Genomic DNA, 14,148 nt, shown 5'->3' on the forward strand with positions numbered 1-14,148 from the left:
GAAATTATGTAGCTCAAGCTCGAGCTTAAAATTAGCTCATAAAGTTTCTTTTAGCTTGGCTAGTTTTAATTTCAAAAGCTCATGATCAGCCTCATATTTTAAAATCCAATTGATCTTTCTGTTCATAATTATAAATAAAAATAAATTTTTTAACATAGTAGTATATTGTATGATATGAATATATAAAAATTATAATATATTTATACATGTTGAAATATCGAGTACCAACGACCTCTTAATTAATTGGTATAAATGTGTATAGTGGTTTATTTCCTGAGAAAAATCCAAGATCAAATCCTAAAACACACTTAAGAGAAGAAAACATGTGTTTATTAAGCTTGCTTCACACCTGCACACATTCTTGACCCGCACTCATTGCATTTCATAAAAAAAAATAAAGAAAATATCAAGTGTCACAGCATGAAACTGAGAATTTTTTTTTCAGAGCTCAGATCTGCTCAACTTAACGTGAAAATACTTGATTTTTAACTAAAAACTATTGAGCTGAGCTTAATTGAGCTTAGCTAAAAATTAATGTCAAACTCAAACCAAGCTCATGTACAATAAAACCAGAAGCATACATGTAAAACTACAAGGGTTTCTTCTTCCTTTTATCCAATTCCAATCATTTCCCATGAACATCATCTTTACTCAACACAACAATGTTAAATTTTGGCATTTAACTGCTTCAAATTTGAACTCTACCATGGTTAAAAAAATAAAAAAAAATTTAATACAGTGCTCGACGTGCCCCGCCTGCTATATTTGTTACATTGAAAAAACAACGGGGAAAAAAAGAAAAGGACAACCAAAAAATATCATGGACTTGGTATATCCTCCTTCACATAAGCCTTTTGTCAATCTGGATTTGTCAATTTGGTTTCACTGATGATTTGTCTGTTCAGCTTCTATTAATCATTATCGGAGTTGTTAACTGAAGTATAAGTTCATGACATATCTTGTTGGATTGAAGCCACTTAGAATCACTAGAAACATTGGCAACAAGAACAAATCACGATCGAATGCTAATAAGATATGAGAAATACGACAAAAAAAAACACACACACACAGATATAAATATATACTTACTCAGAGGAGAGAGGATGATGGCAAGACCAATTGGATACAGGAAGAAAGTGGTTTTGTCCAAGAAGGGCAACACTGTCTCAACAAACCGGTATCAGTTAAAAAGAATAAAAGCAATACGAGCTTATGTTATGGAAAAAGTCTTCAAATTAGAAGACAAAAGGAAATAAGATAAAATTGCCATACCATCGTATCCTAGAAAGTTCAGATAGTGGTAATATGAAATTGCGACCATGAAGAGTAAATTTGAGAGGAGAAGAGGAATGAAACCGTGTGCGATCAAAACAGGTGCCAAAAAGTATTGGAACACTGGCAATGAACGTACATTTGTCAGGGAAAAATTATTGAGAATGGCTAACAGATGAAGGTTGAAGTAGTTACCATAAAGCAGGATGAATGCTGGAAAGAAAGAGTTGCAGTGCACATCAAATGCATATAGCCTGTTGAGAGAACAAGAAGTTGGTCACTGGTTGAACATAATTTTTACTGTATAAACATTATAGAACCTGTGCATGTTTTCATTAGAAACATGATCATTAACAGAAATGTAAGCCAGATATATCATGTGTGCAAAGGTTGCAGTGATGAGCAAATGGAATTCCAATCATTGTCAACATGAACCACTTTGAAAGAACTTTTGGAATTTTGCTTGTGATTATCTGAGGACACAAACTTGTTTGATCACTTAAATCAAGTGCTACCGGTAATAATGACTCCTCGTTCATGGGAAACAAAATTTCACAATCTAACTCCATCAAAAAAGCCAAGGAATTTAACAATACTTCACACATACAACTTCAAAAACTGAACTATAGAAGGACTGTCTCTATCATGTCTACTCTGTCTGCATAATGTATCAAGGTCAACTTCAGAATTTTGGAAATAGGGCAACGTTGTTAGATGTTTTCATTTTCCAGAATGAAGAAAGCAAATGGAAACAAACCTGCTTGACCACAAAAGAAGGAAATTGAACAATTACCATAACTTCTGCAACAGCTGGAAGCCTCAGCTTCCCAGAAGTACAACCACAAAAAAGAACTACCACATCAGAAACATAATCATGAACTAGTAGCTTCCTATATGTTTGTTAGATCAACCAAAACACCCAATGTTAGGCCCCACAATTCAGCGATCTTAATCATGCTCTTGAAGGTAGCTTCAATAGAACAAGTGCACTGTCCTAGAGCTAAATTTTGATCCTATTTCTTCAATCACCTTCCATAAGCTTCAAGAAGAACCTCTCATGTTTATTTATCTATTGCATCTGAAGCTAACTTTGGATAAATAGAACTTCCTCAATATGTCAAATGAGTAGCTTATCTGTTCACCTAATCCCCACTGATAAATATAAAACTACAAATTTAAGCATTCAGATGCCCAGTAAAAGAGAATATCAACCGCTCATGCATAGGAAAGAGAAAACTAACATCAATTAGAAATAAGAACAAGTTGCTAAGAAATTTATATTTTGGACCAAGAACTTATCAAATCTTTGGCTACACTTCATACAAGGCCAAGGATTTAAAATATGACATTCCACATCCTAACCACATCAAAGTCAGATTTTAAATGGCTACAAACAACCAAAAACAGTCACATTGCCTGCCTAGTGACTTTTGAAAATCTGAAGGTTGTTACACAATGGATATATTAATTATAGATCAAAATTGATCAAGTAACTAATAGTCTACATCGGTTCATTTGTAATTTATGGTTGTTGACATTTATGTAACTTATGCTAGTAACTAATAGTCCCACATCGGTTAATTTGAAAAATATAAATTTGAATAGATAAGCCTGGGTTTCTCATCATATCAGATTATGTTTTTGAATTGAATTGAACCAAATAATATATTTGGTTTACATCAAACATGGTATCAAAACTTGGTTTGTTTGCAACGTGACCACCAAAAATAGACTATCACATATCAAAGAGATATTGTAGAGTAACTAATAATACACATCGGTTAATTTGAAAAATATAGATTTGAATATATAAGCCTCAGCTTTTCATCCTATGAGCTTAAGCTTTGGTTGAATCAGGCCTAGATAATATATTTGGTCTACATTTAACAATTTTTAACTTTCTTCATGCACCATCACCCTCAGAAAGTAAGTAAAGATGCTCATGGAGCATGATCAACATACCATTCAACATGTTGTTCAACCACATGGCTATTAGGAACCTCCTCCCGAAGATAAGAATTTGTTAGGAACCTACATGAAACAAGTAGTCAGCAAATGTTCGATACAAATTAATGTCAGCGAAATAGTTAAAAATAATTTAAAAACCATGAGTGCTACAATTAAATTAGAGAAATGCATACCATCAGTAACAAGTAACAACTACGATACAGCTGTTTACACTAAAGCTATATATAATTATAAGCATGAAACATGGGTGCAACCTATAAATTTGACACTTCCAAATGCAATGGTTTTGAGAAAAGAAATTCGTCTTTCATAGCTCACATCCATCAGACTTGATTTGCATGCAATTCTCAGCAACGTCGATGGCTCTAATACAGGTTAGATGGTCCACACTAGATTCATGTTCTGTATTATGCGTAGATGGATTACGCACCAAAAAGGAAAGAAAAGAAAGCAGCAATAATTTTATCATTCTACCATCATCTCAGCCATATCAGACTAACTAATATTCTACATTAGTTAAGTTAATAAATATGAATTTGAATATTTAGGTTTTTCAACCTAGAAGCTTAAGCCTTTATGTTGAAGCAGACTCAGGTGATCTATACTTGGTTTGCATTTAACAATCTACAGCGCCTAACTTTCTTGTATTCCTCAAAAATTGGCCAAGGCACAAAATGTCATGCATGTGAAGGAATTACATAGGCTGGAACAATATTCCAGAATCAAGAGATATTAGCCGTAGGACTATTTTGGAAAATTTACTTAGCATAAGCTTATCTTCCTGTTAGACATGTAGATTAAGCATAAGAAATAATTGAGAACCAAGGAAATTCAAGTTCTTAATTTATTTATGTTGATACAACGTCTCAATGGGTTGGTAACTCAAATTCCCTCCAATCAACTTTCTTCAATTGTTTAAAAAAAAAGGTCAGTTCAAGTGCAATAGAATCTCTAAGCAATATAGCAAAGGTTTTACTGTCTTCCTTTCACTAATTTGTGAACATTGCAACACTTAATATAGTTAGTTGCTTCCAAGAAAGCTTCAAAAAATTTGATTCTGCTTATCTATACCCCCACGTTAATCACTCAAATGGACAGAGCAATGCTTATGACCCAATATCAGAGTGTTAATTAAATCCAATCCATATATTAGTTTTGACACTAAATCTACTTTGTGGTTACCTTTATTAAAAAGGATCAATAATAGTCCCAATTAGAGGTGATAGTTGTTCCATATATCCCATCAGCATTAAAATTTTTAAATCTGTATAAGATGTTTTAAAAAGAAAAAAAAAATTGTCACAAGAGCATGAAAATAAAAATAAAAAACACAGATGTTTTACAGAATAAGAGCACAAAATCTTTTCTATCCTCAAACGAGATATTTAAAAAAGAAATGCTTACCAACAACAAGTTGCCAGAATTATTCCGAGTAATAAGAAATGGAAAACAACCACAGAAATGACTGTGAAGAAACCATGTGCAAAACTCCCGTCATACCTATACAATGAGAAATACATAATTATGCATTGTACAGGATAAACAAGGACTGGCCTTCCATTGAACATCTAAAAAATCTGTTTTTGTACAATACTTGTACATTATAGGGTAAGAATACAAAAAACTTTTATAAAAAAATCATGAGTAGTTACTGCAATGCACAATATTATGAATAATAATGAAACAGTGACAATAAAATAATGGAACTTACGCGGCACAATAAGCTGAAGTAGCAACTACCAAAAAGAGACACAGGATCACAACAAAAGCTGGATCATCTCGTGCCCACTGGTTCTTTGTTTCTGAAACAATAAGGTAAAAATAAATTAAGAAGTCTGGTCTAAAAAAATGGGCTTTTAATCTTTTAGAAGCTATCAAGGCCTATCTGTGTTTTCAATCAACTAATTCATTGACAGATTCTAATTTTTTTTAACTTTTATGCCAGTTTACTTTGTAAATGAAAGTAATGAAGTGCAAGGAGAAATACATCACATAAATAATACTTAAAGTACATGAGATGAATAAAAAGAGTTTACCCTGTTCGCAGCAAATAACTAATTTTGTAAAAGGCATGTATTGACTATTGAGATGGGGAGAATTATAACTAGCAACCAGACTGGTGCATTTACATCTTCTGACCTTTCTTTTAATAAAAAGATATAATAATAAAGTGCAAAGATACCAAGTTAAGGATGCAATATTCAACTGTTTCATTGATAAATTCAGAAATCTATTCAAGAAAGAGTCTTGTAGAAACAGATGTAATTGCCAACCACCATTTGTTGTTAAAAGCTCTGATAAACAAGCCCAATGCCCTATAACATTATCTTGGACCAGTGCAATCCAAACAAGAAAACCACCCATAAAAAAGAAAAAAAAAATGCAACAGGAATCAGCAATGTGAAATAGATAAACAAAGCAACACTTGAATTTTAATGAGAAGGAACAAGGCATGTTTAAGAAATGCTAAAGCAAAGTTAAATGGCTTACGTTTGTGGTATTTTGTGTGCTGATAGCTGTTCGCAGATTTGGGTTGACAATACACATGTACAAAAGGAGAAAAAACACTCTCATAAGATATTTATAGGAAACAACCTCACGTAACAGGTTTAAAGAAATTATGGGCTAAGACATTTCTGTTAAACTTTAATTAAAAAAATAAGAACTAATCTCTGATACATAAAGTCTGACAGTGTGATACAGTCATTGAAGGCCATTGCAGCAGTCGGTCCTTACATACCGAGTGGAGTATTCACCTTCAGTGAAATCAATGACAAACAAAACAATAAAGTGAAACTTTATAGTCACATCTATTCGTAAAAAAGCAACCCCTTTCCTTTCATAACGTTTTATTGCTGAATAACTATGCACACACGTCTATCCTACATGCCTTCAAACTTACTAGGGTACAAGTCCTTCATCCTCTGCAAACCATACTTGATTGCAGACACTTAAAACCAAGTCCTCCATGCATTAAAGATTGATGAAGATTAAAATGCATCTGTTCGGCTGCAAGTCGGACCATTACACCTGGTTATACTCTTGTTTGCAAGCTCACAAGATGTTATGATAGCCTTTAATAGGTTTATATGCTTTCTTGGCCATACTTTTCCTCCATTTGACACTTCTAGTAAGCATAACGTAGAAAAATTTGCTCTTCTATTACAAAGAATTTAGCTTTTATCATGATGTATGAGACTAACTTAAATGCACGATAATTTTCCTAATTCAACTGAAGCCTTGCATTTTAGTTGCACGCATTGTTGCATTAATCTGAGAAATATTCACAACATATGCAAATATATTTATTGTTTATAAAACATGATGCAACTTCTATGTTTATTCACAAAAATGTATTCCCAAAAGACGGTTAAACTTCATCTTTGCTATTTTCCTTATAACCCAAGCACTATGCAGTCCCCTATATGAGCGACCAGACCAATTTCCTCACTAATGTATAAGGTTCCATCTATTTAACGTGAACCTTCTTCACTCTTCAGATTTCCTTACCAGTGCAAAAATACCTATCAAAATTTTGTGCAAATAAGCCTTGTTCACATCATCAGACCATTTCATAGTTGCATTATAGTGTAGTGGTCAAAGCATGGTCAGCAATACACATACTAAATTACTGTTGCATGCATAAAATTGCTAAATCTTCAAAGGAAGGCTTTAATATTAAATATATTTCTTTTTTACCTGGCAAATATTTCTGATAATGGGCTGCTCCCAAAGAGTTAGAAGGAATCATATGACACAAAATTTGAAAAGCATGATCTCAACATGACCAACTATACCTATCAATTCAACCATCTAGTCCCTTTAGCTCTATCTTTCAAGTTATCTTTGCTGCTGCAGGAATATATATGGCTAACTATTGAAAGGCCATGCATCAGTGCACAGAACCAGATGATTTAATATATATATATATATATACATATACATGTCTAGGAAAATGCATTTAGTTAACCATGTACCAGTAAGGCATTAAGGAAAGAAACATACACAACTTTTGGTGAAGTGCAAAGATGAAGCATTTGCCAGAAGGTGTACTCAATATCCATTTGTTGCCACTGCAAAAACCAAAATCATAACTTACATGACTTCTGTAGCTAACATACGCTTGATCAAACTAATACTTGATTCTAATTGCACTGAAAAGAAAATCTTAACAATTATATGATTTGCATTCATTTTCTAGTTTAAAATACCTATTTGGAAGACATAAAGTCAAACAAAAATTAAACATTGCAGTTACCATGCAATATTTATGGCAGATAAACAAACAGACACAACTGCATACTTCGAATTAAATAGAAGCATGTCATAAGCAAAACTTCACATAGCTCTCATACTAAATTTGTTTATTACAACAGCTCACATCAATGATAACTAGAAAGACATTGAATATAGTAGTGTTGTTATGGATAAGGGAATACATCAGTAAAAGTTTGTTAATCACTTTGATATGAACATAAAAAAAAAAAAAGAAAATCTAACCATTAAAAGCTTCATGAAGCAAATCTGATTGTAAAATATTGTTAGTTTAAAAATAGCTGTTATCACAATTGTGAAGAACATACTGTTGATGCATACGAGATAGTTCAGAGAGTTGCACATGTAAAAAGATTACATCCACATAAGGAACAATGTGTTGCAGAAAGTAAAGAATATATAAGCTACTGAGGGTTGTTGAGAGAAAAATATTAAAATTACATGCACAAATCGTTATTAATCAACAATAAGGTTAAAAGGTAGAATATATCATATCTAGGTTGACTTCCAAAATCCTAATATAAATACAATGAGAAGCTAGTAATTATTTGGTTGTTATAGCTTCATGGAAAAAACAAAATAGATGGGGTGGTGGTGGGAGAAAAACATACATAAAAGCTGGGAAACATTAGCTATCAGAGCTCATCATATGACAACAACCAGAATGGATGCAGCATCATTCTAGAAATAGAAGCCACCCAATACTTTTTGATGTCATAATTTTGGGATAGAGATTATTATTTAGCAGCTCTAAACTCAAAGGCCCTGTAGGTCTATTTGTGCAGTACATTAGTCTCTAAGCTATTGTGCGAGCTCTTCTGCAAATGGGTCATCTCATCTTGCCCTTGGAGCATGGGGAGGCCCTCCTAGGGCCAAAAGATTCTGGGTCGAAAAGAGAGAACCCTATAAGTGGACTCAAACGCTAATTTATATACCATTAACCGTTCTTCAATTCATGGCTGCATATCTCCTCATGGTGCTAGGAGTGTCTATGCAATTTATCCTGAAGATTTTTATGTATATGATCTGAATATATATAGGATATTAGGGTTAGGGTTACACATTCAAAAAGAAATTTATTACTGTTTTGGTGTTTTGGTTGAGAGAAGCATGTTGTTCATTATCATTGAAAATCATCATTGAGTTCTTCACCCCTTTAGTGAAACCCTTTTTGAGAATCTCCACTAATAGAAATAAGCCTTACAGATGAGCTGAACCTATGATTTGCTCACTATTTTCCCCAACAATTTAGTTATAGACTTATTCTTATTTTTTACAACAAAGGCAATGATTTCTTGTAGTTTTTGATATAGAATGGCATAACCACCAATAACAATAATGAGAAAAGGTTCACTCCACTCTAGCCACAATCCATTTCTCACTCAATCATTTACCAACAAAGAAGAAATCCTCACTAAAGCTTTTAATCTATCTGTTGCTTAGCGATTGGCAAAAAAACTGTTTTTGACCTAATATTTATGCAAGCTCTTGGTTTAGAAATTCTAGGCACAGGACAAAGTCATAGGATCATTCTCACAATTTTTTTAATCACTCAAGCGCAAGACATCCTTCTTCCAAATCAATGAAGTCAACAAACCTAGAACACTATAACCAACGCTCTCAGAGCCTCAATCATAAATCTGACCTCATAAAACATCCAATCAAGCCTCAAATTATGAACAACAAATCCCACAACTTCCCCATATTAATTCAATCAATTCATTGCTCAATAATCAACAAATCAATCGCGCTCCAATTCTCATCAAACCCGAAACATTAAAAACAATAACAAAAAACACAAAATGGAACAACGAAGCACAAGATCAGCACAGATCTAAGCAAGACTACATCCAATTCCGATTATTCCAACAAGATGCGAGCATTCCAACGAAAAGAAAGGATGAACCAAAGAAAGAGGAAACCTTGACGATTCTACGAAGATACTGAGCGAAGACTGGCGCAGCTGGGCGCGCGGTGGAAGGCGAGCGCCCCCTCGACACCGTCGGCAGCATCGCTGAGCTCTTTCTCTGAGATCTCGACCCGTTCTCTTCTTCGATCTCTCAGAGATCTCTCTTTCTCTCAAAGCGACGAGCAAACAACTATTTTTGGGTTTTGTCTGCAAGACAAGAACAAATTATTTAAATTTGGAAAAAAAATATATATGGGATTTTTGCATGTATAACCCCTAAAATTGGTATAATTTCTGTGCCTCTAAAAGAAAAAAAAAAGGAACAATTGCTTATGTACTCCTACAAGACTGTGTAGTGTAACTGCCATGCGTAAGCTTTTATAAAAACAAACTTAAAAAATAGTTATAAATTTTACTTGCAGGATGCTCTATGGTATGAAATTAATTATGTGTTTTTAAGAAATTTTTGGGCGATGAATCCTGGGGGCGTTTGGTTAACGATAATAATATATTACCATGTAATGATATTACCGTGATTATGAGATTGAGAATGTTATATGCTCAGAAATATTGTCGTAATATGATATTTGGTTGGGAACTCAGATAGTAATCAACTTGGTAATGTTCAAAATTTTCAAAATACCCTTGTATCTACAATTTTGAGCAAAGTTAAATTTAAAATAAAATAAAATTTGGGATCAAAATAATTAAATTATAACATCAAAGATTAATTTTTACTTTTTTTTAAAATGCCTTCTTATCTAAAACTTTGAGCAAATAGAAACAAAGATAAAATAAAATTTTTTACATAAAAAAAATTAAAAAATTATAATAAAAAATTTTTCAAAGTGAAGATATTCTCAAAATAACATTATCTAAAATTATTTTTTTATCCAACGGTAAAATATGCAATTTTTGAAAATTATTTTTTTATCCAACGGTAAAGTATGCAATCTTTAAAAATTATTTTTTTTAAACAAAGGCATATTTATCCAAAAAAAAAGTTTCAGATTACCACTCACTCGGTAATCTAACATAATCATTTTGGTGGTACTAGGATTACCAAGTTCCTTGGTAATATTCGAAGGTTGTTAATCACAGATTATCATCAATATTACCACACCCACCAATCTAAGCGTGGTAATCTTTTCAGATTATCATGCAACAGGCGGTAATGTGAAAACACTACCACAAACCAAACGACCCCATTAGTGTAATTTTCATCTTAATATAACTTAGAAGGAATTTTCCCTGTATATGAAACAAAGTAAATGGTGTGAAGGAAAGACACCTATCGGAATGGTGAAAGTTTTATTTTTCTCTTCATCCCTCTTCAAGATTGTCTAAACAAATAGATATATATACAATTTTGCAATCTATATTAGGAAAGAGATGAATTAAAATCTTTGCAAATAAGATTCTAAATATATGCATTCCATATCTTAAGAACTTCTTATTTTGTAATACTCCCCCTTAAGTTTAAAAATAATACAAAAAGCAACTTGGTTATCACATTATAATTTTGCTGGTATCAAGACTTTAAGATCAACTTCAATTAAGAGCTAATCTATCCACCTTATTTCACACATTGGTTGTGGTGTAAATCTATATTTTGATTCTACACTAGAACCAAATGCAACATTTTGTTATTTACTCTTCCATAAAACTAAGTTTTCTTTGACAAAAACACAATAACCTGTAGTGGATTTTTCGTCAATCTTAGACCCTGCCCAATTTGCATCTAAGATGCATCCTATATGAGCATGATCGTGATTCTTATATAATATATCTTATTTTGGGGCTCCCTTCAAGTAACATAACATTGGTCTTAAAGCAGCCCAGCGACGAGCAGCTGGAGAACACACGAATCGATTTACAATACTAATGGAATAAGCAATATCAAGACCAGTTAGCGTAAGATAATTCAGTTTCTCAACCAATCTTCTATAATTCTTAGGAACTTCAAACAAGTCTCCCTCATTTTGTGAGTTGTAGATTAGGTCGCATTAGAGTATTGCATGGTTTAGCCCCTAACTTTCCTATAGTGGTTAACAAATCAAGCATATATTTCCTTTGAGATAAGAAGATACCTTTCTTCCTTCTTACCACCTCAACTCCTAAGAAGTACTTCAATACTCTTGAATCCTTCATGTAAAACTAGCTATGAAGAATCCCATATTATCACTTTCAATGATAACAATATCATCTACATACATAACTGCTAGAATAATGACATATATAGATTATAGAATACTAAATGGTCAAACTAGCTCTTGCTTATTCTAGACTATTTAATTGCTTAACTAAATGTTGAGATACCTAGAATTTGATTGCCATGTCCTGATCCGAATTATGCCCTAACCAAAAATTTTGGGAGCAGAGCTGTAGAAGGCTCGGATTGACTGATTGGCAAGGTATTGAAAAAGTACAAACCAAACCAGTTTTTTCTTAATGTATTATTTGGCTCATCCCAAATCAGTTTTTCTGGGAGTTATATTATGTATTGGATTCTAGAGTTTCATGTATCTTGTATCAGGTTTCCTTAAGCAAGAAGAATAATAAATCCCTATCTCCCGACCCATGGATGTAAGTGGCATCTACCAAACTATGTAAATTTCTATGTGCTATTGTTTTTCATTATTTTAATATTCTTAATCTCTTGTGTTTCATGTAACAAATGGTATCAGAGATTGGTTCCTTGAATTCTACTTTGAATTCAGTGTTTCTCACAGAAATTCTCTTTTGTTGAAAGGATGGCCTCTCATAACCTAGAAATTGAGAAGTTTAATGGATCGAATGATTTCACTCTGTAAAAAATCAAGATGAATGGTATTCTAGTTCAATAGAGATGTGTGACACCTCTAGAAGAAGAAGAAAAATTACCAGTGGAGTTAAAGGTAGAGGAGAAAGAAGAGATTCTAGCAAAGGTATATAGTTTTATTCTATTGAGTTTAACTAATGAAGTCTTGAGATAGATCATTGATGAAACGACTGCTGCGAGGTTATGGAAGAAGCTGAAAAGCAAGTTTCAGAAGACATCTATAACCAACCGGTTATATCAAAAGCAACGTTTGTATACCTTACATATGACAGAGAATATGCAAGTGAAAGATTATATTGACAATTTTAACTGGATTATTTTAGATCTACAAGGTGTTGGTGTTAAAATTGTTGATAAGGATCAACTCATCATTCTCTTGTGTTTCTTGCCAAATTCACATGAGAAATCCATTGATACTATGTTATATGATAGAGATAATATTTTTGTCAGCGATGTAAAAGATACAATGCAATCTAAGGAATTGAAGAGAAAGGTTTCTAGTTCCAAAGGAGACAATGCAGATGCAAGTTTGGTTATCAGTAGAGATATGAACAAGGAAAGGGATGGTAGGAGCAAAGGAAAGTCATGTTCTAAATTAAGGTATGGAGGAATGTGATCTTTTTACTATAAAGAAAAAGAGCACTTTAGAAATGATTGCCCACAAAGGAAAAATGAAAACAAGAATAAGGGATCAAGTAGCATTACCAGTGATGATGTAGTGCAAGAAAGAGATACAGATATGTAGAAAAATAGTTTTGTAGTAGCGGATATCGCTGATGAATGAGAGGGTAATGATGTTTTAACTGTTAGTATGGTAGGCTTTGCAAATACCTAGGTATTAGACATTAGTGCATCCAATTATATGGTATTCTCAAATGAGCAGTTTACTTTTTTCAAGGAATGGAGAGGTAATGTACATTTGAGTGATGACGAGGAGCTTAGTGTTAAGGGTAGTGGTTCTATGCAAATTAAGGAATAGTTAGAATATTCGATGCATGGTATGTTTTTAGTCCAAGCAAGAACTTAGTTTCTATTGCCACCATAGCTAAATAAGGGTACATTTTCTCTGGTAGAGGTGAGCAGTTAAGAGTTCCTAAGGGTGCTCTGGTAGTGATGAAAGGTAAATTTACAACATGGTATTTACTTGTTGATGGCATTTCAGTGATGGGAACAATGGTTGTATCTTATTCCTTGGATTAGCATGATGATATTACAGAGTTATGGCATTACAGATTGCCGCACATGAATAAGAAAGGGCTTGTAGTGCTAAGTAAACAAGGATTGTTGGGTTGTGCAAAAATTGGGAAACTAAAATTTTGTGAGGCTTGTGTTATGGGAAAGTAGCGCAGGGTGACATTAAATTCTGGAAAGCACACTTCAACATGTATTCTTAATTATATCCACTCAAATTTGTGTGGTTCCTCTCCAGTTGAGTCTCATGCTAGATGCAAGTATTTTGTTACGTTTATTAATGATTACTCTAGAAAGATCTAGGTATATTTTATGAAATTAAAGGATGAGGTGTTTGGGCGGTTCAAGGAGAAGAAGACTATGGTTGAAAAACGGACTAGAAAACAAGTCAAGACACTTAGAACAAACAATGGTTTGGAATTCTGTAATGCACTATTTGATAATTTGACAAGAAGGAATGTATAGTGATGTACTATACTGTACCATATACACTACAATAGAATGGAGTTGAAAGACGCATGAACCAAACATTCGTGCAATTTGCTTGATACATGCAATTAAGTACTGGCATCTCCAAGTAAGTTTGGGCTAAAGCAGTTAATACTGTTTTATTATCATGTGAATAGATCTATCATTTGCAATTGATTTGAAGACTCCTTAAGAGATATGGTCTATTAAACCCTCTTGTTATTCTGCCATTTGTATATTTGGT

The 14,148-nt window shown here is 33.1% G+C and overlaps 1 protein-coding gene across 1 annotated transcript; it reads right to left on the reverse strand.

Annotated features, from left to right (window-relative positions):
* Positions 1 to 584: 584 nt before the first annotated feature.
* On the reverse strand, positions 585 to 9,632 carry LOC120279299 (protein unc-50 homolog). Its single transcript, XM_039286204.1, has 10 exons — positions 9,438 to 9,632; positions 7,246 to 7,313; positions 5,731 to 5,756; positions 4,952 to 5,042; positions 4,645 to 4,740; positions 3,235 to 3,303; positions 1,468 to 1,526; positions 1,273 to 1,395; positions 1,090 to 1,161; positions 585 to 986 (listed from the first exon to the last, which is right to left on the reverse strand). Exons 1-10 carry the CDS (start codon positions 9,525 to 9,527, stop codon positions 931 to 933), a joined length of 750 nt encoding a protein of 249 aa, XP_039142138.1. The 5' UTR covers positions 9,528 to 9,632; the 3' UTR covers positions 585 to 930.
* Positions 9,633 to 14,148: the final 4,516 nt, after the last annotated feature.

Source organism: Dioscorea cayenensis, chromosome 16, assembly GCF_009730915.1.
Source record: "Dioscorea cayenensis subsp. rotundata cultivar TDr96_F1 chromosome 16, TDr96_F1_v2_PseudoChromosome.rev07_lg8_w22 25.fasta, whole genome shotgun sequence".
Taxonomy (NCBI): Eukaryota; Viridiplantae; Streptophyta; class Magnoliopsida; order Dioscoreales; family Dioscoreaceae; genus Dioscorea; species Dioscorea cayenensis.

Bases quoted from the DNA above. Each gene is read 5' to 3' on its own strand.
- LOC120279299 (XM_039286204.1), bottom strand. From the start codon at position 9,527: ATGCTGCCGACGGTGTCGAGGGGGCGCTCGCCTTCCACCGCGCGCCCA. The intron at 4,741-4,951 runs GTAAGTTCCATT...CTCATTGTATAG, and splicing joins ACTTCAGCTTATTGTGCCGC to GTATGACGGGAGTTTTGCAC. The intron at 1,527-3,234 runs GTATGTTGATCA...TTCTCTCAACAG, and splicing joins GTTGAACAACATGTTGAATG to GCTATATGCATTTGATGTGC.